The sequence below is a fragment of the Syngnathus floridae genome, chromosome 2 (genome assembly GCF_059516105.1).
Source record: "Syngnathus floridae isolate MCC-2025c chromosome 2, RoL_Sflo_1.0, whole genome shotgun sequence".
Lineage (NCBI taxonomy): Eukaryota > Metazoa > Chordata > Actinopteri > Syngnathiformes > Syngnathidae > Syngnathus > Syngnathus floridae.
The window spans coordinates 4,537,060-4,565,053 of NC_142414.1; the positions used below are offsets into that span (position 1 = coordinate 4,537,060).

Here is a 27,994-nt window from a genome sequence, read left to right on the forward strand (position 1 = left end):
TGAGTGGGCATGAGTTCTAGCCAATAGGAGATCTTGAATGAAAGTGCATTATGTTACTGCTTGTGGAAATAAAGCAAAAGTGTTGTCCTTTAAACACAAATGAGGATTTTAAATATTTATAGTCCATCCATTCAGCCATTCTCTGAACCACTTATCGTCACAAGGGTCGCGGGTGTGCTGGAGCCTATCTCAGCAGTCAGGGAACAGTAGGCAGGGGACACCCTGAACCGGTTGCGAGCCAATCGCAGGACACACATGGACAAAACCATTCACACTACAGACAATTTGGAGTGGTCAATCAGCCTACCATGCAGGTCTTTGGAATATGTGAGGAAACTGGAGTATCCGGAGAAAACCTGCACCGGCACGGGGAGATCATGCAAACTCCACCCAGGAACACCAGAGCCAAAATCTAACCCACAAACTCTGCACTGTGAGGCAGTGTTTCACCATGCCACCAATATTAATACAGTGAAACCTCTCCTTATGAAATTAATTCATTTTGTAATCGCGTTCATGGGTAGAAAAGTTTGTAAATAGATCAAAATTTCCCCATAAGAATGAATGCAAAATGTAAAATGAACGTTTTTACCTTGAAATACATGACGACTTGCTATTAGAGTAGGCACTTGAGAAACGGGGTGGGAGGGGGAAGTGGGAATATCATGTCCCGTGCTTAATTTCTACATTCGCTACACAGGAAGTGGCCGAGCGAAGGGTAGAGACACGTACACACATCACAACGTCATCGGACACGATCTGATAGTCATTATTTGTTTGGTTGTCGAATTTTGTTTGTAAAGGGAGGCAAAAAATCTTGAGGCTCCGGTTCACATCTTGAAATGTTCATAAGTATAGGCATTTCTAACAAGGGGTTTTAATGTAGTAACATTTAATAATATTAAAAGGTATCGTGGACATTGTCATTTCATACGTCTGTTTCAATCTGGTACAGCATTAATGAGTACCCCAGAAGTAGCTCCGTCTTTCAGAAAGGTTGGTAATGCCTGATTTAACAAAACAAACATACTGTGCAACATTGCACAGTTATTCTAAGAATACAATAATAGGACACTATAGGTAGTTTCACATTGTGTGATCAGTGTTTATCTGCTATGTTGGAGGATGGAGGATAAACTAGGAAATGTGAATTCGTTTGTGCGGAACCGTGGGTATGCGGGGTCCACCGTACAGCTGTTTGTTAGCATAATGTAGTCCTGCTCTCGCACAGCATCAGAGTGAGAGGTCTAGCCGCTTGGTGCATCTTTGCTAAAAGAAACGTGGCCTTAGAGGGTTACCGGCTGGCTCGCGTGTGCTCTACGAATGACACGCACACAATTCCGGCTTTGTCCTCCATCTGTTGGCCTTTTTTTCGAGCGGGGTTTGATTGCAGAACCTTGTTTTTTCCGCACATTTCTCGCGCTACCCGCCGTCTCTGCCTTACCAGCCGCGATCCACGGCGAGATATGTCTGAGGTGGAGAAAGCCAGCAACTCGGGTCCGGAGACCGTCACCGCTCTCCTGGACGCCCTGAACACCACCGACTCGAACGGGAATGAGGCGCTCAACGCGACCGCCAAATTCGTGGCCACGCCGGAGGGTACGGCACTGGCTTACGGCAGCCTGGTGCTCATGGCTCTGGTGCCCATCTTCTTCGGAGCTCTGCGCTCCGTGGCCTGCTCCAAGTCCAAGGTGAGATTGCCGTTAGCTGGCTAGCCGTGCGCACAATCGAGCGAGCTGCTGACTTGGGAAGCTTTCTTACGTCACAAAATGTGATTCCCGATACAACATGTGTGCTGGTTATTGTTAACCATCGCTGTTGTTTCGAGATTGTGTTGTTCTTTGTACGCGTGTTGACATCATCGCGTTGCTTATCTCCGGCAATCATGAAGTGGACATTTGCCATTGGACAGATGTCATCATGTGTATTGTTGTAATTATTAGCGCCCGCTGGTAGGTCCCGATGGTTTTGTAGAAATTCTGCAGTTTTGTCCCGTCAAGAATCCCATATCTGACACCCGACACATCCACGGAAACTCACAAAATTTAGCGCACTCATCGGCCCTGGGGAAAAAGTATATATGTTATGGTAAGAAATGAAATGGCCTTGTAGCGCCACCTAGAATGGAAAAATAAAAAACATTCCCTGGCTGTTTGGCCTGGATTTACGAAAATTGGTAGGCACGTGTAGCACCCTGAGATGTGCAAAAGATCAATTGCAGTGGTAGTCTAAAATGTACAGGAAGTGAGCTGTAATTTTTTGAATATCGAATTTTTGCCCATTTTTGCCCATTTACAAAGGTCATAATTTTGCACCCGTGTCTTAGAGCATAGGTGTCAAACTCAAGGCCTGGGGGCCAGATACGGCCCGCCACATCATTTTATGTGGCTGGTGAGACAAATTTTGCATCGACATTGTATCATAACTAAAATTACTAATTGTCTTCACTTTTAAACAAGAAAATAGACATTACTGGCTATTTTGTTACCATTCGTCTTTTAAAAATATTTGAACAGTTTTTACTACTCTCTGATTTCAAAACTAGTTATTCATCAGTTTGTTTTGTAGCCAGTCTGCATCCGTGCCGCGCACCCCTCTATGCTCATTTCTGCCATGCCGCCTGCGAAGAAAACGAGGGAAGTTGACATTGAGGGCCGTCGCTTTCAAGAGAGATGGGAATTACAATACTTCTTCACTGAAAATCAAGGCAATTGTGTTTGCAATTTGTAAAGAGACGGTTGCCTTGTTTAAAGTTTCAACCTAAAGAGACACTACCAGACTAGACATGCTAACACATACGACAAGCTAACAGGGAGTGACCGCGGTGATAAAATGAAGCAGCTCCAAGCTGAACTGGCATCACAACAGCGATTTTTCACGCTCGGCTGAGTCAAAAGTAAATATTACTAAAGCAAGTTATGAAGTGGCCATGTTAATACTGTTGATGTTATGAACCTGTAGACGTGACACAATCAATTACTTTCTGAAAGATATTGTAAAATCCACTTGTTTTAATAACAGACAACTTTGCATTACTTATAACTCCTGTTTAAAATGTTCATGAGGCAAAAATAATTTAAAACTCATGTAAATTTAAGGTATTTCATACAGTTTGTTCAATGTTAGCTGACTCTTCAGATATGAATGAAAGGCAGAATTTGTGTTTTTAGAGTTGTTCACATCTGCCTGAGTGGCTTATATTTGGTTATTTTGTCATTTGAACAATGAAAAAAAAAATGTTTTATAACAGTGTGTATTTGCATGAACTTTTTATAGTTAAAAAAATGTCCGAAAAGACTATTGGCCCCCAGGCCCCTTCACTTGATCAAATCTGGCACTCTTTGCAAAAAGTTTGGACACCACTGCTGTACGTCAAATTTTGTGAGTTTTTGGCAAAAGGCGTGGCTCTTAAAGTCTAATGATACGCCGTGACAATAAAACCTGCTGTAACTTGACCCAGATGATCCTATCTTTTTTCAAATTTGCACATTTCATCATAGTCCAGTCCTGAAGACAGCTACAAACTTCTTTTACATCGTAGTGGTAGCACCACCGACTGGCTACAGGAGATAGATAGATTTGATGTTTTTCTGCTTCATATTTGCTCAGAGTGATTTGGCCATCATAATGCCAAACCACAAAATGTGTGAGTTTCCTTTAAATAGTGTTTCCATGGAAATGCAGTTCCCTAAGAAGACAACATTTAAGTTTGAAGGTTTCAGTATGCACGAAAACTCATAAAGGTTTGCATACACATCAGGTTTATTGTGCAATTGAAAAAAATAGCTCAGTGGCATCCTTTACAAAAATAAAAAAAAATAAAAATTACCTTTGTAAGTTTCACCTCGCTCTATGAAAATGTACAGTGCCTTGCGAAAGTATTCGGCCCCCTTGAAACTTTCAACATTTCGCCACATTTCAGGCTTCAAACATAAAGATATAAAATTTAAATTTTTTGTCAAGAATCAACAAGTGGGACACAATCGTGAAGCCGAACGAAATTTATTGGATAATTTAAACTTTTTTAACAAATAAAAAACTGAAAAGTGGGGCGTGCAATATTATTCGGCCCCTTTACGTTCAGTGCAGCAAACTCACTCCAGAAGTTCAGTGAGGATCTTTGAATGATCCAATGTTGTCCTAAATGACTGATGATGATAAATAGAATGCACCTGTGTGTAATCAAGTCTCCGTATAAATGCACCTGCTCTTTGATAGTCTCAGGGTTCTGTGTAAAGCGCAGAGAGAACCATGAAGACAAAGGAACACACCAGGCAAGTCCGAGATACTGTTTTGGAGAAGTTTAAAGCCGGATTTGGATACAAAAAGATTTCCCAAGCTTTAAACATCTCAAGGAGCACTGTGCAAGCAATTATATTGAAATGGAAGGAGTATCAGACCACTGCAAATCTACCAAGACCCGGCCGTCCCTCCAAACTTTAATCTCAAACAAGGAGAAGACTGATCAGAGATGCAGCCAAGAGGCCCATGATCACTCTGGATGAACTGCAGATAACTACAGCTGAGGTCTGTCCACAGGACAACAATCAGTCGTGCACTGCACAAATCTGGCCTTTATGGAAGAGTGGCAAGAAGAAAGCCATTTCTCAAAGATATCCATAAAAAGTCTCGTTTAAAGTTTGCCACAAGCCACCTGGGAGACACACCAAACGTGGAAGAAGGTGCTCTGGTCAGATGAATCCAAAATCGAACTTTTTGGCCACAATGCAAAACGATATGTTCGGCGTAAAAGCAACACAGCTCATCACCCTGAACACACCACCCCACTGTCAAACCTGGTGGTGGCAGTATCATGGTTTGGGCCTGCTTTTCTTCAGCAGGGACAGGGAAGATGGCTAAAATTGATGGGAAGATGGATGGAGCCAAATACAGGACCATTCTGGAAAAAACCTGTTGGAGTCTGCAAAAGGCTTGAGACTGGGACGGAGATGTATCTTCCAACAGGACAATGATCCAAAACATAAAGCCAAATCTACAATGGAATGGCTCACAAATAGACGTATCCAGGTGTTAGAATGGCCAAGTCAAAGTCCAGACCTGAATCCAATCGAGAATCTGTGGAAAGAGCTGAAGACTGCTGTTCACAAACGCTCTCTATCCAACCTCACTGAGCTCGAGCTGTTTTGCAAGGAAGAATGGGCAAGAATTCCAGTCTCTCGATGTGCAAAACTGATAGACATACCCCAAGCGACTTGCAGCTGTAATTGCTGCAAAAGGTGGCCCTACAAGGTATTAGCGCAAGGGGGCCGAATAATATTGCACGCCCCACTTTTCAGTTTTTTATTTGTTAAAAAAGTTTAAATTATCCAATAAATTTTGTTCCACTTCACGGTTGTGTCCCACTTGTTTTTGATTCTTGACAATTTTTTTTTATATCTTTATGTTTGAAGCCTGAAATGTGGCGAAATGTTGAAAGGTTCAAGGGGGCCGAATACTTTCGCAAGGCATTGTATCTATGAAAAAGTCTTTTGGAGCCATATGTTAAAAACTACTTTTGTTAAAAAAAACTTTTCATTTATATTTCATAAATAAAGAAATAAAATAAATAAAGAAAAGAGTGACACAACAAAATGTCATCAACAATAGCCCAGTGGCCCCTAGTGACCGGAAGAAACCTCTAAAGTGCATATATGAGCAGCTGTAGTTCCTACATTAAGAGCCAAATCAATTTGAAAAAGCGGCATCATATGCATTTCTTTTGTCCCCCATAATGAGGGTTTGTGTATAAAAGCTTCCTTTCTTCAGTCATGTCCATCTTGATCTCATTCCGTCTCTTCTTTGTGTCAATTATACGGTACTATTTGCCTGGCGGATTGACATGCGATCAACGCATCACTCTTCTCCCCAGTGACTGTGTCACGTATCCCTCCACCCAGCAAAGCGGTGCCGCACAACAGTCCACAGCCTTTTTACAAGTGTATGAGTGATCAAGTCATCACAAAAATCACGAAAAATCCATAGATACGCCGCACCGGACGACAAGCCGCAGGGTTCAAAACTTGAGTAAAAAGTAGGGGTTTATAGTCTGGAAATTACGGTAATCTATGGCCTTCTGACTCGTACTCTTTAATTGCATAATGTGATGAAGCATGGCATTTTTATTTTGCATAGAGCAGGAGTCGGGAACCTATAGCTTGCGAGCCAGATATGGCACTTATGATGACTGCGTCTGGCACGTGGACAAATCTGGCATTTGTTTACACAATTGAAGTCATAGATAATTTTGTTATATTATCAAAGTAAAAAATAGACCTACTGAAATCAAAATGTTAAATTAGCTTTCAAAATATAAAATATGATCACGTTTGCAATCCATCCCATCTGTTTTCTACCGCTGAAATCCACGGTTGCGTCGTATCAGCCACTCCCAGCTGCCTTTCGGTGTACAAAAGGGTGACGCCAGGTCGGACAAAAAAAAGCGTGATTTTTATTGGACAATACGGTGCCTATGGGGTCGTGAGAGGTAAAATTCTATCCGCTTTATTTAAAATTTCAGCTAGCTAGCTGGTGTGTGCCAGGCAAGCAAGAAAGATGGCAAAGAGAAAAAAAGATGACGATAACCGAACATTTCAGTGACTGGACCGAAGAATTTGCATTTGTTGAGAGAGGAGGCTCTGCTACCTGCCTCATATGCAATGACCAAATTGCATCAATGAAACGCTCCAATATTAAGCGCGACTTCGAGACACAACATGCTACATTTGCAACCAAATCCCCAGCTGGGGACAGCAGAAAGAAAGCGTGTGAAGAGCTTCAGAGGAAGGTCCAAGCTAGTCAACAGCAACTCCGTGTATGAACCCAGACAAGGTGACTTTAATTCAGCTAGTTTTGCTGGTGCATTAGCAATTGTAACGAACGGGAAAACGTTCACGGATGGCGAGTATTTCAAAACATTTATGCTTGATGTGGCTAATGAACTTTTTGACGACTTGACGGATAAAGAAAAGATACTCAAACGGATCGAATACATGCCTCTGTCAGCAAGAACCGTTCATGATCGGGCCATTATGACTGAAGAGAGCCTCAAAGCCTACACGAAGCTCAACCTCACCGCATATCAACCGGACTACAAAGCCATCAGCAAAACGATGCAGCACTAGAAGTCTCATTAATGGTGAGCATTTTTTTTCTAGGCTTCAATATAAAAACTTTATTAAAAAGAATACATTAGTACACTCAAAAAATCGTTGGTCTTAATTAAAATACATGCATTTAATTGTATTTCAAGTCAAGTTTATTTGTATAGCCCTAAATCACAAACAGTCTCAAAGGGCTTCACATAGACAAAAATTGACAATTATTCTCAAAGTATCCCTTGATCTCAAGCTCCCAAAAGGGCAAGGAAAAACTCAAAAAACCCCTGCCAGGGGAAAATGAGAAACCTTGAGAAGGGACCACAGATGGAAGGATCCCCCTTTCAGGATCACCAGGTTGTAATGGATGCAGAGAGGGCACAAGTAATACATAAGATGAAAATCAATGAAAAAATGGATGTCGGAGGTGCTCTCGATTGTCCTGGCAGTGTCTTCAAGGAGGTTGAGTTGCAGTTTCCTCATCTTGAATTGGTCCCCAAGAATCCAGCTAGCCGCTATTAGCTTTTGCGCCACCTAACCCCCTCCCCAGCCAGGGAGGGGGTGGGCAGAGAGAACAAAACAAACTCCGGCCGAATCGGCCGCTACAAGTTAGTTAAAGGCCATCTCATAGAAATGTGTCTTTAAACGTGTCTTAAATGTTTCTACTGAGGTAGTAGTTCTCATATCCATTGGTAGGGCATTCCAATTATTTTTAAGTATTTAGCCTATCGTTGTTTTTGTTTTTTTTAATGGTATGGCTCTCACGGAAAATTATTTTTAAAAAATGGCAGTTATGGCTCTGTCCGCCAAAAAGGTTCCCGACCCCTGGCATAGAGCAAAGGTAGACATTTTGAGTAGACCGAGGATTCTCACTAGGTCTTCAACAACAACAATGTCAGTGCAATCCAAAGCGTCAAGTTTTTATTATTATTAGATTCTTATCAGACAAATGCTAGAAATTTTTCATTGTTACCTGCTGCTGACAGTTTCGACTGCGCATTCCAGTCTTCTTCAGAGCCGACGGGTCTGTAATTTCTAGTATTTGTCTGAAAATAAGAATCTAATAATAGCATCCAGAAGACATTATGAAACTAATCGGAAAAAAAAGTGTTGAGTTTTTGTTATAGTTCTGGGCTGTAGATACAGCAGCCTGCTGTTCTTGATACTGGGCCGTCATTTTCAAAAATTTAGCGGCCGCCGTGGAAAAAGGAGAGCAATTAAATATGTCTTTTACGACTAGAACAGTGGTCGTCAAATAGGGGCCCGCGGGCCAATTTTGGGCCGCCATCTATTCTGTCTGGCCCGCGAGATGACATTAATATGATGTATTAAAAAAAAAAAAGAAAAAAAGTGCATACAACAATCCCATCAAATTCGAAACATTTATTGAGGTATGATAGTCCTTAGTAACAACAACAGGTGGAACATCCTGTTTCAGTTATCCATGACGCACAGGTCGGAACGGTATTGACACGCGAGTGCACGTAATCGTATGCAAAAAAACAAAACAAATTGTCCTGTCTCCCTCCTCCATTGGGCAAGGTAGAAAATAGTCTATTTCGTTAAATTAACAACATAACAAGGTCTGTTCAAATGTGAAATGGCCCACTTAAAATAAAACACAAAGAAAGAAGTGAACGTGAAAGCCCAATTGAAAGAAAAGATGAATGCGCATTGGCCGCGTGGGAGAAGGATCTGCGCTGCTACTTAATAAAGACAAAAAAATCAGAAATTTAAATAAGATCAAACTATATAACTGGCATTTTCGTTTAACTATTTAAAAAGGCCAGTTGGCTACTCACTTAATGGAAAAAGTGGCTCCTCCCTTTGGTCATAATTTTGTGGATGTCGGGCAACAGGGATCTCACTTTTATCCTCAAGCAGTTCTCCAAGCTTGCATTGGTCAGATGGTTCCTCTCGTATGTTTTGATTGCATTCATTGATGAAAAGCTTGACTCACACGTGTAGGTAGATGGAAACATCGTCAGCACATAAAGGGCAAGTTTCTTGATCCCCGTGGACTCTTCTGAGCATCCGATCCAGAAATCCTCCACGGAATGCGCACTAAAGGCATCACGGACGAGGGAGCTTGACTGGAAATCGATTAACTCCAACTGTAGCGTTGCCTCGTCCAATGAGCTCATGGTTGTTTTGGCCAGTAAGGAGAATTCCTCACTTCGCGTGGACAATGGGTCACGGACAAAGCCAACAATTTCCCTTGGGACACAGTAGTTTTGGAACCGCTACTGAAAGTTGTCCCGTAGCTTGTCAAGGAATTCAGCCATAATTCCTGTCACTCGTCCACCTCCCTGTGATTTTAATGTTGCAAAGTGCAAGAGCCTTCCATTGCTAGATCAGACTGGAACAACTCCAGCTTTCTTGTAAATGAATCCATCATCTCGATCAGGTCCACAATGGTTTTCCCTCTCTCTTGTAGTTGCAGGTTCAGCTGGTTAAGATGGCCAAAAATATCAGTTAAAAACACAATGTCTGAGATGGACATTTCCCCTTCTAGAAAGGCCAAGTGGTCATCTGAAGCACGCATCTTGCTCATTCGCAGGAAGGTTTTCACTTGCTCTAGTAGTGCACAGAAGCGCTCCAGTGGTTCACTTAACCAGCGCACGTCATTGTGAAGTAGCAGATCCTCATAGCAGGCCTCTGACTCAGAAACAAGTTGGCGAAAAAGACAGTGCTGAGTGCTTGATGCACCCCGGACAAAATTAATGACTCATCACTTTATCCATGAACACTCTTCAGCTCGCTACTGAGTTTGGCGCACATGACACTCTGGTGAATTAGTCAATGTAGTGCGTGCATTTGTGGGGCTATTTCCTTCAATCGGGCCACCAGACCTCTGTGGCAACCAACCATGGCAGGTGCACCATCTGTCATGATGAGTTTTATTTTCTCAAATGGTATTGCATGGTGTTTAAACAATTCCTCCACTTTGGCAAATATAATATCCCTAGTGGTGTTCCCTTCTAATGGAATTAAAGCCAACAACTCCTCCCTGAACTCCTTCCCATCAAAATACCGCATGTAGATGTACATCTGACTGTTGTCAGTGCACCATCTGTCATGATGAGTTTTATTTTCTCAAATGGTATTGCATGGTGTTTAACCAATTCCTCCACTTTGGCAAATATAATATCCCTAGTGGTGTTCCCTTCTAATGGAATTAAAGCCAACAACTCCTCCCTGAACTCCTTCCCATCAAAATACCGCATGTAGATGTACATCTGACTGTTATCAGTGTTGTCTGTACTTTGTCAATGGCAACGGAAAAGTAGTTGGCCTGACTCAGGGCACTCATAATTGATCCGTACACATCGTCAGATAGTCTCTCTTTGCGTCGGGAAGCTGACCTCGCTGAGAGCGGCATTTGTTTCACAGAGGCAATCACTCCATCCATGGACTTATCAGTAACCATCTCCTCCGAAACAGCCACCATCATTTCCTTAAAAACCTCTGCGTCCATAAATGGTTTGTTGTGACAGGTAAGAACCCATGCTGCTTTAAGGGACGCACTTGTAACCCTCTGCTGCTCTGTGAGTGACCTGACAAGTATTTTGTTGCTGTGTGCATATCCGGCCTCCAATGCTTTAATTTTATTCGTTTGCACATCTGTCCCAGGAGGATAAGTTGTTTTGAACTGGCCATGTTTTGTCTCATAGTGTCTTCTGATGTTATACTCTTTGCAAACGGCAACAGCCTCGTTGCAAACGAGACACGTAGGCTTGGCATTAATAAATGCAGGCAGAATAAATGCATACCTCTGCTTCCGTTCTACTTTGTAGGTCTTGCATTCTAAATCAATTTTTCTTTTCAAGGCTTTCGACAATGACATTTTGCATCGATAACTAGCATAGCAATGTTCAGCTACTCATTCACACGTGATCCAAAAGAATATTTGTATGAGTACAGCAGGTTGAGACGGACACGCAGCAGGCGGCATAAAAACAGCGAACATAAGCAAATAAATGTTTTTAATGGAATTAAATTAAATGCATCTTAAAAGTAAGATGTTTTTCAGACTAAAAGTCGCTCCGAAATATAGGTCGCATTAGCCATAAAATGCACAATAACGTGAAAAAAAACAAATCAGTCGCTCCGGAGTATGAGTTGCATTTTGGGGGAAATTTCTTCAACAAAATCCAACACCAAGAAAAGACTTGAACGAGCAACAACAGGCTAAACGATAGGTATGCTAACGTGACACAAACAGAAACAAAGAGCTGAGAACGGGCCTGACGTAACATCCATCCATCCATCCATCTTCTTCCGCTTATCCGGGGTCGGGTCGCGGGGGCAGCAGCTTTAGGAGGGACTCCCAGACTTCCCTCTCCCCAGCCACTTCGTCCAGCTCATCCCGGGGGATCCCAAGGCGTTCCCAGGCCAGCTGAGAGACATAGTCTCTCCAGCGCGTCCTGGGTCGTCCCCGGGGTCTCCTACCTGTGGGACATGCCCGGAACACCTCCCCAGGGAGGCGTCCAGGAGGCATCCTGATAAGATGCCCGAGCCACCTCATCTGGCTCCTCTCAACGTGGAGGAGTAGCGACTCTACTCCGAGTCTCTCCCGGATGACCAAGCTTCTCACCCTATCTCTAAGGGAGAGCCCGGACATCCTGCGGAGAAAACTCATTTCGGCCGCTTGTATCCGAGATCTCGTTCTTTCGGTCACGACCCATAGCTCGTGACCATAGGTGAGGGTAAGAGCGTATATCGACCGGTAAATTGAGAGCTTTGCCTTTTGGCTCAGCTCTCTCTTCACCACAACGGACCGGTACAGGGTCCGCATTACTGCCGACGCTGCACCGATCCGCCTGTCGATCTCACGCTCCATCCTCCCCTCACTCGTGAACAAGACTCCAAGATACTTGAACTCCTCCACTTGGGGCAGGATCTCATCCCGGATCCGGAGAGGGCATTCCACGGACTCGGATTTGGAGGTGCTGACCCTCATCCCGACCGCTTCACACTCGGCTGCGAACCGTTCCAGCGAGAGCTGGAGATCACGGCCTGAAGAAGCCAACAGCACCACGTCATCTGCAAATAGCAGAGACGCGATGCTGAGGTCCCCAAACCGGACCCCCTCAACGCCTCGGCTGCGCCTAGAAATTCTGTCCATAAAAATTATGAACAGAATCGGTGACAAAGGGCAGCCTTGGCGGAGTCCAACCCTCACTGGGAACGAATCCGACTTACTGCCGGAAATGCGGACTAGACTCTGGCATCGGTGATACAGGGACCGAACCGCCCTCATCAGTTGGCTCGGCACCCCGTACTCCCGAAGCACCCTCCACAGAACCTCCCGAGGGACACGGTCGAACGCCTTCTCCAAGTCCACAAAACACATGTGGACTGGTTGGGCGAACTCCCATGCACCCTCGAGGATCCTGCCGAGGGTGTAGAGCTGGTCCACTGTTCCACGGCCAGGACGAAAGCCACACTGCTCCTCCTGAATCCGAGGTTCGACCTCCCGACAGACCCTCCTCTCCAGCACCCCTGAATAGACCTTACCAGGGAGGCTGAGGAGTGTGATTCCCCTGTAATTGGAACACACCCTCCGGTCCCCCTTCTTAAAGAGGGGAACCACCACCCCAGTCTGCCAATCCAGAGGCACTGTCCCCGATGTCCACGCAACGTTGTAGAGGCGTGTCAGCCATGACAGCCCCACAACATCCAGAGCCTTTAAGAACTCCGGGCGGATCTCATCCACTCCCGGGGCCCTTTTTTAACTACCTCAGTGACTTCGACCCCAGAGATTGGAGAATCCGCCTCAGAGTCTCCAGGCCCTGCTTCCTCAATGGAAGGTTTGTAGGTGGAATTGAGGAGGTCTTCGAAGTATTCTCCCCACCGACTCACGACGTCCCGAGTCGAGGTCAGCAGCACGCCATCCCCACTGTAAACAGTGTTGACGTTGCACTGCTTCCCCCTCCTGAGACGCCGGATGGTAGACCAGAATTTCCTCGAAGCCGTCCGAAAGTCATTTTCCATGGCCTCACCAAACTCCTCCCACGCCCGGGTTTTTGCCTCAGCAACCGCCGAAGCTGGTTCCGCTTGGCCATCCGGTACCTGTCAGCTTCCTCCGGAGTCCCGCAGACCAAAACGGCCTGACAGGACTCTTTCTTCAGCCGGTGTCCACCAGCGGGTTCAGGGATTGCCGCCACGACAGGCACCAACGACCTTACGACCATAGCTCCGGTCGGCCGCCTCAACAATGGAGGCGCGGAACATGGTCCACTCAGACTCAATGTCCCGCGCCTCCCCCGGGACGTGGGAAAAGCTCTGCCGGAGGTGGGAGTTGAAGCTCTTCCTGACAGGGAATTCTGCCAGACGTTCCCAGCAGACCTTCACAGAGCGTTTGGGTCTGCCAGGTCGGACCGGCATCTTCCCCCACCATCGGAGCCAACCCACCACCAGGTGGTGATCAGTTGACAGCTCCGCCTCTCTCTTCACCCGAGTGTCCAAAACATGCGGCCGCAAATCCGACGACACGACTACAAAGTCGATCATCGAACTGCGGCCTAGGGTGTCCTGGTGCCAAGTGCACACATGGACACCCTTATGCTTGACCATGATGTTCATTATTGAAAATCCGTGTCGAGCACAGAAGTCCAACAATAGAACACCGCTCGGGTTCAGATCGGGGGGGGGCGTTCCTCCCAATCACGCCCTTCCAGGTCTCACTGTCATTGCCCACGTGAGCATTGAAGTCACCCAGTAGAACGATGGAGTCCCCAGAAGGAGCGCTCTCCAGCACTTCCTCCAGGGACCCCAAGAAGGGTGGGTACTCTGAGCTGCCGTTTGGTGCATAGAGACAAACAGCATTCAGGACCCGTCCCCCCCACCCGAAGGCGGAGGGAGGCTACCCTCTCGTTCATCGGGGTGAACCCCAATGTGCAGGCGCCCAGCCGGGGGGCAATAAGTATACCCACACCTGCTTGACGCCTCTCACCGTGGGCAACTCCAGAGTGGAAGAGAGTCCAGCCCCTCTCGAGAGGGCTTGTACCGGAACCCAAACTGTGCGTGGAGGCTAGTCCGACTATATCTAGTCGGAATTTTTCTGCCTCGCACACCAGTTCAAGCTCCTTTCCAGCCAGAGAGGTGACATTCCATGTCCCAAGAGCCAGCTTCTGCAGCCGGGGATCAGACCGCCAAGGTCCCTGCCTTTGGCTGCCGCCCAGCTCACATTGCACCCGACCCCTTCGGCCCCTCCCACAGGTGGTGAGCCCATGGGAAGGGGGACCCACGTTTCCATTTCGGGCTATGCCCGGCCGGGCCCCATGGGCGAAGGCCCGGCCACCAGACGCTCGCCTTCGAGCCCCGCCTCCAGGCCTGGCTCCAGAGGGAGGCCCCGGTGACCCGCGTCCGGGCGAGGGAAAACAAAGTCCATTTGTGTTCTTCGTCATAAGGGGCTTGGGTGAGCCGTGCTTTGTCTGACCCCTCACCTAGGACCCGTTTGCCATGGGTAACCCTACCAGGGGCATGAAGCCCCCGACAACATGGCTCCTAGGATCATAGGGGCACGCAAACCCCTCCACCACGATAAGGTGACGACTCACGGAGGGGGTAACATTCATTCAGAGTTATTCAAAAAACTATTACATAAATAATACATTTATAAAACCATCTGTGTCACTCCAATTCATTAAATCCATCGATCGTCCTTTATGTCAACAATAGCTGCGCGCCGCTGACGGCACTTCAAAATATTCCCCAGGCCCATATAACGATATATAAATGATATATCAAATAACTATTATATAAGCAATAATATTATCAAACCATCTGTGTCACTCCAAATCATTAAATCCATCGATCAAATTCCTCATTCTTTGTCAACAACGCCGCGCGTGCGCCCTGACGTCAGCCTCGTCTTTATGCCACAGATCTAGTATATAACTATATTGTAGTGTTAACAAAGTACAAGGAAAGACGTGGGTTTGGTAAACGGCTCTTTATTTAACAAAACAAGAGTTCAACGAGCCAACAACTACTGAACTGTAACGATAAAAATATATACAGGTTGCTACACGAAATAAAATATATCAAATAACTATAACATAAATAGTTAACCGCCACACGGCCCCAAGCACCTGCGTGGACTTCCATCCCCGATAGGTGACACTTCCAGCCACGGAGGTCGAGGAGAGCTCCATAGAATAGGACCGGGCGTGCGTAAAAGCCATGTCCGAGCCCCATCCACTGTCCCCGGACAGCCACCCGGCCGAGCACCGGCCCCCGACTTCCATCCACGGAGGTGAAAGAGAGCTCCGTAGAGTGGGACCGGGCGTGCCTAAAAGCCATAATAGTTTTTCAAACCTTCTGTGTCACTCCAAATCATTAAATCCTTCAAACTCTTCGTCCGTGTCACTGACAAATAAAGCTCTAATGATGCCGGTAATACGTGGGGCCCTTTGTCATCTTCGTCGTCCCGTGATTGAATCTTTGTCATTTATGTAAACAACCGCCGTGCTGCTGACGTCACTTGAAATTCAAATTACAGTAATCCCTTGCTACATCGCCGTTCGTTTATCGCGGTTTCACTTTTTTTTCTTTCTTTCAATTTTGAAGATTCATGAAAAAAATTCACATATGTCGCTCCTCAGTATAAGTCGCCCCCCCACCCAAACTATGAAAAAACCTTACCGTTTGTAGTCCGAAAAATACGGTAATTTAAATAGTAGGGAAAAAAAAAAAAAAGCTATGGCCGGGGATGCCATTGACTGAATTTTTTTTGGCCCACATCCAACAGTAATTGCTGACCCATGGACTTGAAGGTGGTGTCTCAACTGACCTTGGCAATCACAAACAAGGCATTTTTAACATCCCCCCCGAGGTCGGAGGTCACCAACTGAAAGCAGTAAAATCTACACCATGTAAATGACCATTTCTCTGGTAAAGTCTTATACCTTTGTGTGGAATTCCAAGGTGCACGTTGATGGGCTCAGGAATGAAAGCAGGGAAAATAGGGACAATTTCAAGTGGACAATTGGCCTGAAAAACATTGGGGACAAAAAAAAGATGTTTGACTGAATCGTTAGGCCAAAATCAAACATCCATCCATCCATCCATCCATCCATCCATCCATCCATCCATCCATCCATCCATCCATCCATCCATCCAATTTTTGAACCGCTTTATCCTCACAAAGGTTGCGGGTTTGCTGGAGTCTATCAGAGCAGTCTTTGGGCGGTGGGCACCATTAACGGTCGCCAGCCAATGGCAGGAACAAGTAGACAAACAACCACACACAAAATCACTTCAATCAGCCACCATGCATGTTTTTGGATTGTGTGGGAGGAAACCAGAGTACCCGGAGGAAACACGCAAGCACAGGTAGAACATCCAAATTCCACGCAGGAAGTCCGGAGCTGGAATCGAACCCACCACCTCTGCAATGTGAGGGGGATGTGCTAAACTGTGCTGCCTGTGTCTAAATCATTAATTAAATTGATCCCAGATTTAAAAAAAAAAAATCAGCTGAAAAGCAAAATAAAATATTTCAATAGAAAAGCTGTTTTGTGTATGCACAAAAGGTATACCGAAACCATAGTGTAAAAGCCGAGGTACAGACTGCACCGTTGCACCCTGAATGTGGCCCAATCGGTCACAGCCTGTATTTGTATATTAATAGTCAGTGACATAAATTTCCCTCAAAAAAATAACTCCCAAAAGGATATATATACCTCTGATTTTGCTTTCATATTGATATAAATTGTCTTCCTTTACCTTTCATGTTTTTAGTTTTTATTTCACTGGCGAGGTGGTAGCAAATGTAAACCCTGCAAGTGCTCTGTCTTATTCTGGTGGTGTAAGAGGGGAATCGAATCCGTTACGATGGCTTCATTTCTCTATCAATGTTGCTCCTTTGGTCAATAATGAAGATTCAGTTTTGTGCTTGTCCGTCTGCATGGCTAATTGACATTCTACACTGCCAATTTATTTATGCTATCTTATGTTTAACACCTTATTTTCTCTTCCACGCACCAATGCAGCGACTCCCGCTATACAATGGCAATAAAGGCATTCTATTCTATTCTATACATTATTTTATATTTTATTCTATATACAGCGGAACCTCTACTCACAAATGTCTATACTTACAAACTTTTCGAGATACGAATCGGAGACTCGTGATTTTTTTGCATCTAATTACGAACCAATTTTCGACTTGCAAACCAACGCCCCCCCACCACCCCGCCTCTTGTTTTCTTTGCTTTGCCATTCCCTGTTCGGCTCGACGCATTAGCAGTGTAAAAAATAAATAGTGTAATGTGTCTCCTAAAACTATCTATGAAACTCTAAATCATAAAGGAGTATGGCGAATGTATGCGTATCCTCGAGTATGGCCGGTGTTGTGCCACCCGTGAAAATCCGTGTTCCCTGCTGCAGGAGCACACACGCATTGAGTGTAAGGCGGAAGCCGTTGCTGTGCGGCAGGTAATCCCAGCTTGTTTTCAATAAAAACATGAAGAACACACTTTTATGTTTGTCAATTTCCATCTTTAGATTCCTTCCTTTTCTTTTTTCTATTTTTAAGTTCTCACTCGCGTTCGTTCTGCGCTCGTTGATAACTAATGAATAACTCATTAATTGCACCAAAAAGTAATGACGAGTACGTGAGCACATTGCAGGGAGTACGTGGAACAATTAATAATTTATTAATTTGACGTTTTCTGTCTTTTCGGGGTATTTTTAGCAAGTGTAGAAAATTAAAACATGTTCCTCCTTCCCCAAGCAAAGTTAGGAGGTCAAGAATAAAGTGACATTTATCTTTTGTTATGAAGGTTTAAAAAAGCAAAAATAAAAAATAAAACTGTCTATCTGTGTTTTTACACAGAGTAGTAGGGCAAACAGTGTGACTTTTGGGATAGTCCGACACACATTGTTTGCTTTTACATTGATTCCTATGGTAAACATTGCTTCTACTTACAAACCTGATCATGGAACCAATTAAGTTCATAAGTAGAGGCACCACTGTATTATAGTATATTATATAATTTTTAGATTTTAGGTTTTATTTGGATTATATTCAGTCCTGATCCTGTTTTTCTTACTGTCTTATCTGTTTACATCTCTCTTTTTCTTTCTCAAATTTTCTACTTTATTTGGATTCAGTCCTGATGCTTTCTTTCTTCCTGTCTTGTGCGGTTGCATCTGTCTTGTCTGTAGGAGCTTGGAGAAAAAGCGTACGAGTCAAGCATACGAGTGAGTATAAAAGATGCTGTTTAAATGCATGAAAATATACATGCTTTGTGTGTCTATGATTTTGTGTGCAACCATCATATCACTTGATGACCGTAAATCATGTCAACTGCATCAGAGAGTGTTTCCCACTTTCCCACTTGTCATTAACCAATCAAAATCGTTTCACACTTTTCTCCTTGTCATTAACCAACTTGATCACTTTTTTGATCTTCATGTTGATGTGATGCTTCTCATGAACAGAAAGTATCAGGTTGGAAAATTTTGTCACCTCTAATATCATGGTTTATTATATAGGTTTATTTATTTATATAGAAAATCTATATCCAAACGCATTTTTTTATACTGGTTGTATTAAACGATTGTAAAGCTCACTGAACATTTGTCAAGACACCCTGGAGGCGGCCATGCTTGCTTGAAAGAAGGTAGCAGTAGAGCTGTGACTCAGGTTCATTGACAGCCATCTTTGCCTCGTCAGTTTTTCTTGGTCAGATTCTGACAAATTATCAAGACCTCAATGCACTTTAATCAACCATGGTTGATCTTATACTAGACCAGTGGTTCTTAAGCTTGTTGAAGGTACCGAACCCCACCAGTTTCATATGCGCATTCACTGAACCCCTCTTTAATGAAAAACAAAATATTTTTTTTCAAATTAAGACATGTTTTTTTTTACAAAATGAGCCATGCATGAACGTCACCTTGTTCAAAGAACAAAACCAATACAATGCATGCACTCACAACAAATTAATCAGTGCGACTTCTGCTGTTGCCTTTATGAGACCAGTTCAGATATGCATCATCACGAATTTACACGATAAATCAGGTGTGTTCGGACCTCCACAATGGAGGCTCTGCCGAACCCCTGAGGCCGACTCACTGAACCCCTAGGGTTCGATCGAACCCAGGTTAAGAACCACTGTACTAGACTATCTTGATACGTATTGCGATACATGTTTTGCATCCCTGAATGGACTTTAATCTATCATGGTTGACCTTACACTAGACTAGAGATGCACCGACCCGATATCTGGATCGGATATCGGCCCCGATATCAACAAAATAGATGGATCGGGTATCGGAAAATGCAGCCGATCTGTGAGCCGATCCTTTCCTTAATCTATTGGGACGCAGGCTACGTCATACGTCAGCAGCACGTGTGCCGCATGCCACGAGAGTTTTCTAAACAAACGCAAACATGGAGCGAACGAAAGAGTCAGCTGTGTGGAGGTACTTTAAACTGAACACGCCAACTAGCTCGACGGCAGTTTGTAATGTCTGCAAAGCTAATGTTGCGAGGGGTGGTGGTAGTACTGCCAGTTATAGTACTACCAATTTAATTAAGCATCTCCAGAAACACCATGCAACGGAGCACCAGGAGTTCCAGCAGTTGAGCAGATCTAAGGGAGCGGGAGGTGGACCTACACGGCAGTTAACGTTAGCAGATGCACTGCAAAGACGGGAGAAATTCCCAGGCAATAGCGCAAAAGCTATGAGAATTACTGAGAAAGTGCTGGAATTCATGGTTTTGGATGGACAACCGATGAGTGTTGTTGAAAACGAGGGCTTCCGACGTTTACTTGAGCACCTGGAGCCACAGTACAATTTGCCATCGCGCAAGTATTTTTCTGAGACCGCACTGTCAGAAATGTATGAGAAAGTGTGCGAACACATGTTTACATTGCCTGATTATTGTATTTGACCAAGTCACTTGTTTATTTTCTTGTCTCGATGCTATATTTTATTTTTCCACATGTAGAGGTATGTAGCTTGTTAAATCAACCATAATATCGGATCGGTATCGGGTATCGACCGATACGCAAAGCATGGCATGCGGCACACGTGCTGCTGACGTATGACGTAGCCCGCGTCCTGATAGATTAAGGAAAGGATCGGCTCACAGATCGGCTGCATTTTCCGATACCCAATCCATCTATTTTGTTGATATCGGGGCCGATGTCCGATCCAGATATCGGATCGGTGCATCTCTACCATTGAGCAGAGACTATCTTCTTCACCTTGCACCTCGACTGTGAGGCTTCCGACAGGAGGTTTTAAGGGTGTTTTCACACCTGGACTCTTTTAAAAGAACCAAAGTCAGGCCTCTTTAAGTGGACCAAAAAGTGGAGCAAGAGGAAACAAACTCAGTCCTTTTTGTGCTCACATTGTGAGTGTATTTCAAAGAGGACCGAGTTCTCTTTCTGGTTCACTTCAGCCTTGATGGGGCCTTTCTGTTCACACTAGGTCCTCTAGAGCTCTCACACTCCCACTGCACTGCATTCTGGGTAGTTTTCAGTTGAAACCGGCTGCTTTCATTCTCTCAGAAAATTCTTGAAATACTTTCGCATTACGGTGGGTCGTAGATAGTTGTGATTTAATGCTGTCGTCGTTCCAAATTTCCAAAAGACATTCCGTTTCGTCTTCTCCCCAAACTATGCCGCGTCCAGGTGCCGTGGCAGAACTTTGAACGGCACATGCTTCTCTACGTTTACTATTAGAACCACGGTCACGACCACGACTCGCTGCTGCCATACTTTGGATTCTCTGTTCTCTACAGTTTTGTTTTTGCGCCTGCAGTCACGTGACCAATCTACGGCAAGCCAAGGAGGTTACAATACAGTGCAAAAAGGCGAAGTGAACCCAGTGCGCTTTGTGTTCACAATGCACAGATTAGGTGAACCGTACCGTTGACTTTTTAGCAAACCGTACTGAGACCACCTCAGGAGGTGGTTCGTTTTAAAGGGGTCTGAGTACGGTTGGCGTGTTCACATATGCACAAAAAATACTGAGTCATCGATCTGAGTTCGTTTAGAGGGCTGAAAGGGACCAAGTGTGAAAACACCCTTAGAGAGAAATGGCCACTGAGCTGAGAATGTCAGAGTTGTTAGCAGGTTTGTGAGTGTGACAAGAGTTGCAGAAAGGAATAGATGTGGACATCCTTGGAAATGTTCATGAATCAAACACAAGTTGTAACATTTGCCATTCAGATCCAATTTCAGAAACAAGTACTGAACAGTAGTTCATATGCGTTCAAAAGTTTAGAGATGGTCAAAATAAGTTAACCCAGTGGTTCCAAACTTTGTTTGCAGTGCCCTGCAAGACGTTTGTTGTTAAAATGATCTTTTACGAGCCTGGGATAGCCCCGGCACGCTAGTTTTCATTATATTCCGTCAAAACATGAATAATGTTACTTCACCTTTGATTATGTCTTTCTTAAGATTTGTGTCCTTTGGTGAGTAGTAGTTGAAGCAGACTTACTTTGTTAATCACATTTAAAGGTTTAATGAACAAGTCTCACTGTAAGTGTTTAACTATCCCTGTCGTTGTCCGCAGAACATGTCAGACATGCCAGAGACCATCACCAGCAGAGAAGCTGCCAAATTCCCAATCATTGCCAGCTGTACTCTCTTTGGACTCTACCTTTTTTTCAAGGTGACCTTCCAGATTCTTTACACTTGGCTCAAACTGTTATTCGTTTGATTGGTGGTGGGGATGGGGACAAATTTGATTGTGAACAGCAAAGAGACACTAGCTGTTGACAATAATGTGGACTGAGCAGCTGACAAACACCAGAAAACCACTAGCTTATGACGATAGTATAGGGTTTAGCATCAAACAAGTTACAGAGCAGCTGGTGTACATAGTTTTGTATTTAGTAGGGGTGTAACAATACATCTTTTCTATCCATATACCAATGTGTCTGCCCCACAATCCAACTACTGTATTTTCCGCACTATAAGGCGCACTTAAAAACTTAAAGTTTACTCAATTTATATGCCTTATAATGCAGAGCCCATTATACAGGACTGTCTCAGAAAATTAGAATATTGAAATAAAGTTCCTTATATTCTGTAATGCAATTGAAGGCCTACAGACATCCCTTTTTTTTTTCTTCAATTGGAACGGAATTTGATAGAATGTATAAAGAGAACACATTTGCCGCATTGGAAATTAAAAATGGACACCGATTACTAAGAATAAAACTAAAATTAAATGCCAGTTTATCGATCGGGTTCCGCACGCAGCCACACTGGTGGCGCCATTACTGTGACGTCACAAGTTGTACATCCGGATCTCAACAAACCCAAACAACATGGCAGATGATAGCGACAACTCCGTTTCTAGCGGCAATATTAGCATCATTTTATCCGATTCAGAAACCTCTTTTGACGCAGAATATGATGAATCTAGCAGTTCACTTGGGCTGAGCTGAGCACGTTTTCTGAATTGTGCCCCTCCCGTCACTCTGGTTAGGTTGGCATAGTAAAAAGTGCTCTTGGGGGCTTTAGAGTGCCGAGTTGATCTCGGCACATGAAGAAATGACCACCTGCAACGTTTGGTTTAGGTTTTATAAGCATTTTTAATTTTATTGCTTAAATCGCATTTTCTCGACGAGCTGAGCATGTTTTCTGAGATGTGCCTCTCCCGTCACTCTGGTTAGGTTGGCATCGTAAAAGGTTCTCCAGGGGGCTTTAGAGTGCCGAGTTGACCACAGCGCATGAAGAAATGACCATCTGCAGCGTTTGGTTTAGGTTTAAATCGCATTTTTAATTTTATTGCTTAAATCGCATTTTCTTGACGAGCTGAGCACGTTTTCTGAATTGTGCCTCTCCCGTCACTGTGGTTAGGTTGGCATAGTAAAAAGTTCTCAGGGGGCTTTAGAGTGCCGAGTTGACCACTGCGCATGAAGAAATCAACATCTGCAGCGTTTGGTTTAGGTTTTAGGCGCATTTTTATTTTATTGCTTAAGTCGCATTTTTTCGACGAGCTGAGCACGTTTTCTGAATTGTGCCCCTCCCGTCACGCTTCGACATACTTTTCAAAGTCAAAGTCTCCTTTATTGTCAATTCCTCCGTATGTCAAGACACACAAAGAGATCGAAATTACGTTTCTCACTATCGCACATACAAGTAAACAACACAGGAAAAATAAAACAAGAAGTCAACATCAATGAACAATAAGTGTGATAGCATGCTAGCCGCTCCCGATGCACAGCAGAGTCCGGAAAGATGACAGTCAACCAGGCCACTGTGAACACGAGCACACAGCATGCACGCACTGTCCGGTTCGTGGATCGTATCAGGCGAACGCAACCCATCTTGTCGTCCCGCGAACGAAAGTACGCCAGGAGAATGGAAGGCACGGCTGGGCGAGCTGGGTTGGCCGCAAGCCTGGCCCGACGTCTCCGCGCTGGCCCCTCTTCTCTTTTTGTTTACATTCACTGAAGCTAAATGCGTAAAACTTGAGACGTCATGAGACGTCACTTCCGGCTGGCGGCTCGGTGCAATCAAAGTCGTCTGCGCGGCAAATTTAAATTATATTTTTCAGAGCAACAGCTTCCTTTTCGTTGTTTCGATCGTCAATTTATATTTATAAGCCCATAAGCTAACTAAAACCGATTTATACATATACCGGTGTCTCTGGGCCTTTAAAAAAACAAAAATGTCATACATTCTGGATTCATTACAAATCAACTGAAATATTGCAAGCCTTTCATTATTTTAATATTGCTGATTATGGCATACAGGTTAAGAAAACTCAAATATCCTATCTCAAAATATTAGAATATCATGAAAAAGTAAACTAGGAGGGTATTCAACTAATCACTTGAATCGTCTAATTAATTCGAAACACCTGCAAGGATTTCCTGAGCCTTGAAAAACACAGCTTGGTTCAGTAAACTAAATCACAAGTATGGGGAGGACTGCTGATCTGACTGCTGTCCAGAGGGCCATCATTGACACCCTCCATCAGGAGGGTAAGACACAAAAAGAAATTTCTCAAAGCGCAAGCTGTTCACAGAGTGCAGTTTCAAAGCACATCCACAAAAAGTCTGTTGGAAGGGGGAAATGTGGCAGGAAATGCTGCACAACGAAAAGAGATGACTGCAGCCTTAACAGCATTGTGAAGAAGAGTTACTTCCAGAATTTGGGGGAGCTTCAAAGACAGTGACTGAAGCTGGAGTCCAGGTATCAAAAGCCACTGTTCACAGACGTGTCCGGGAAATGGGCTACAATAGCCGTATTCCCATGGTCAAGCCACTTCTGAACTCAAGACAACGGAAGAAGCGTCTGACTTGGGCTATGGAAAAGAAGCACTGGACAGTTGCAGAGTGGTCCAAAGTCCTCTTTTCAGACGAAAGCAAGTTTTGTATTTCATTTGGACGTCAAGGCACCAGAGTATGGAGAAAGGCTGGAGAGGAGCAAAATCCAAGTTGCTTGAAATCCAGTGTGAAGTTCCCACAGTCAGCGATGGTTTGGGGAGCCATGTCAGCTGCTGGTGTTGGTCCACTGTGTTTCATCAAGTCCAGAGTAAATGCAGATTTTAAAGCACTACATGCTAAAAAGCTCTATGGAGTTGATTTCATTTTCCAGCATGATCTGGCACCTGCCCACAGTGCCAAAACCACCAGTAAATGGTATACTGACCATGACATTACTGTCCTCGATTGGCCTGCCAATTTCCCTGACCTGAACCCCATAGATAATTTGTGGGGTATTGTGAAAGAAGCTGAAAGACACCAGACCCAACAATGCAAATGAGCTAAAGGCTGCTATTGAAGCATCCTGGGCATCCATAACACCTCAGCAATGCCACAGGCTGATTGCCTCCATGCCACGCCGCATTGATGCAGTAATACGTGCAAAAAGATTCCCAACCAACTACTGAGTGCATTAATGGACATTTTCAAATGTTTGATTTTGTTTTGCTGTTATAAATCTTTTTTTTTTACTTTGTCTGAGGAAATATTCTAATATTTGAGTTTTCTTAACCTGTATGCCATGATCAGCAATATTAAAATAATAAAAGGCTTGCAATATTTCCGTTGATTTGTAATGAATCCAGAATTTATGACATTTTTGGTTGTTTAATTGCATTACAGAAAATAAAGAATTTCATCACAATATTCAAATTTTCTGAGACAGTCCTGTATATAGATCAATTGATGAATTTGTTGATCCATACTGGTTGTACACAGTGCTCTGCCAAAATGTTTCGGTATGTTACAGTATGACTAATAAATTACAAGGTTGCATCGCTTTCAGCATTACGGCAACCGTGGTCCGTGGCGTCACCCAAGTAAGCTACTACTGGTTGATCACATGACTTTAAAAAAAACAAACAAAAAAACCAACATTTTTTCTATAGGCTAGAATCCATCCCATTGCTTGATTGACATACAGGTAAGCCTGTCGGGAGGAAATCACAGTGAACCGCACATGCGCAATAGACAGTGACCACACCCCCTCACTGCAGCAAGTCTGGATGTACACAGCGCTCTGCCAAAATGTTTCAGTACGACTAGTAAATTACAAGGTCACATCGCTTTCAGCATTACGGCAACCGTGGTCAGGGGCGTCACCGAAGTAAGCTACTACTGGTCAATCGCATGACTTTTTTTATCCATCCATCCATCTTCTTCAGCTTATCCGGGGTCGGGTCGCGGGGGCAGCAGCTTTAGGAGGGACTCCCAGACTTCCCTCTCCGCAGCCACTTCATCCAGCTCATCCCCGGGGATCCCAAGGCGTTCCCAGGCCAGCTGAGAGACATAGTCCTGTGTCGTCCCCGGGGTCTCCTACCGGTGGGACATGCCCGGAACACCTCCCCAGGGAGGCGTCCAGGAGGCATCCTGAGAAGATGCCCGAGCCACCTCATCTGGCTCCTCTCAACGTGGAGGAGTAGCGACTCTAGTCCGAGCCTCTCCCGGATGACCGAGCTTCTCACCCTATCTCTAAGGGAGAACCCGAACATCCTGCGGAGAAAACTCAGTTCGGCCGCTTGTATCCAGGATCTCGTTCTTTCGGTCACGACCCATAGCTCATGACCATAGGTGAGGGTAGGAGCGTAAATCGACCAGTATATTGAGAGCTTTGCCTTTTGGCTCAGCTCTCTCTTCACCACAACAGACTGGTACAGGATCCGCATTACTGCCGACGCTGCACCGATCCGCCTGTCGATCTCGCGCTCCATCCTCCCCTCACTCGTGAACAAGACTCCAAGATACTTGAACTCCTCCACTTGGGGCAGGATCTCATCCCCGATCTGGAAAGGGCATTCCACCCTTGTCCGATTGAGGACCATGGACTCGGATTTGGATGTGCTGACCCTCATCCCGACCGCTTCACACTCGGCTGTGAACCGTTCCGGCGAGAGCTGGAGATCACGGCCTGAAGAAGCCAACAGCACCACGTCATCTGCAAAAAGCAGAGACGCGATGCTGAGGTCCCCAAACCGGACCCCCTCAACGCCTTGGCTGCGCCTAGAAATTCTGTCCATAAAAATTAACAGAATCGGTGACAAAGGGCAGCCTTGGCGGAGTCCAACCCTCACTGGGAACGAATCCAACTTACTGCCGGAAATGCAGACTAGACTCTGGCATCGGTGATACAGGGACCGAACCGCCCTTATCAGTTGGCTCGGCACCGCGTACTCCCGAAGCACCCTCCACAGAACCTCCCGAGGGACACGGTTGAACGCCTTCTCCAAATCCACAAAACACATGTGGACTGGTTGGGCGAACTCCCATGCACCCTCGAGGATCCTGCCGAGGGTGTAGAGCTGGTCCACTGTTCCACGGCCAGGACGAAAGCCACACTGCTCCTCCTGAATCCGAGGTTCGACCTCCCGACGGACCCTCCTCCCCAGCACCCCTGAATAGACCTTACCGGGGAGGCTGAGGAGTGTGATTCCCCTGTAATTGAAACACACCCTCCGGTCCCCCTTCTTAAAGAGGGGAACCACCACCCCAGTCTGCTAATCCAGAGGCACTGTCCCCGATGTCCACGCAATGTTGTAGAGGCGTGTCAGCCATGACAGCCCCACAACATCCAGAGCCTTTAAGAACTCCGGGCGGATCTCATCCACCTCCGGGGCCTTGGCCGAGGAGTTTTTTAACTACCTCAGTGACTTCGACCCCAGAGATTGGAGAATCCGCCTCAGTCTCCAGGCCCCGCTTCCTCAATGGAAGCCGTGTAAGTGGAATTGAGGAGGTCTTCGAAGTATTCTCCCCACCGACTCACGACGTCCCGAGTCGAGGTCAGCAGCACGCCATCCCCACTGTAAACAGTGTTGATGTTGCACTGCTTCCCCCTCCTGAGACGCCGGATGGTGGACCAGAATTTCCTCAAAGCCGTCCGGAAGTCATTCTCCATGGCCTCACCAAACTCCTCCCACGCCCGGGTTTTTGCCTCAGCAACCGCTGAAGCCGCGTTCCGCTTGGCCATCCGGTACCTGTCAGCTGCCTCCGGAGTCCCGCAGGCCAAAACGGCCCGATAGGACTCCTTCAGCTTGACGGCATCCATTACCGCCGGTGTCCACCAGCGGGTTCGGGGATTGCCGCCACGACAGGCACCAACGACCTTACGGCCACAGCTTCGGTCGGCCGCCTCAACAATGGAGGCGCAGAACATGGTTCACTCAGACTCAATGTCCCCCGCCTTCCCCGGGACGTGGGAAAAGCTCTGCCGGAGGTGGGAGTTGAAGCTCTTCCTGACAGGAGATTCTGCCAGACGTTCCCAGCAGACCCTCACAGAGCGTTTGGGTCTGCCAGGTCGGACCGGCATCTTCCCCCACCATCGGAGCCAACCCACCACCAGGTGGTGATCAGTTGACAGCTCCGCCCCTCTCTTCGCCCGAGTTTCCAGAACATGCGGCCGCAAATCTGATGACACGACTACAAAGTTGATCAT

The 27,994-nt window shown here is 45.3% G+C and overlaps 1 protein-coding gene and 1 long non-coding RNA gene across 5 annotated transcripts in view; both read left to right on the forward strand.

Annotated features, from left to right (window-relative positions):
- The first annotated feature begins 704 nt into the window (after positions 1-704).
- hm13 (histocompatibility (minor) 13) overlaps positions 705-27,994 on the forward strand; it is a 51,658-nt gene continuing 24,368 nt past the window's right edge. Inside the window, exons 1-4 of one of the 4 annotated variants that reach the window (XM_088398267.1) lie at positions 705-996; positions 1,448-1,691; positions 18,273-18,308; positions 21,639-21,737. In XM_088398267.1, the coding sequence (XP_088254393.1) occupies positions 1,467-1,691; positions 18,273-18,308; positions 21,639-21,737 (360 nt within the window). In that variant the 5' untranslated portion in view covers positions 705-996; positions 1,448-1,466. Of the gene's footprint in view, positions 997-1,182; positions 1,692-18,272; positions 18,309-21,638; positions 21,738-27,994 lie in introns of those variants that run through there. The other 3 variants (XM_088398282.1, XM_088398257.1, XM_088398275.1) reach the window with 3 other exon arrangements.
- LOC148401307 (uncharacterized) lies at positions 1,708-3,455 on the forward strand. The gene is made up of 2 exons (XR_015863016.1): positions 1,708-2,088; positions 2,569-3,455. It is a non-coding gene; the product is annotated as an uncharacterized LOC148401307 (long non-coding RNA).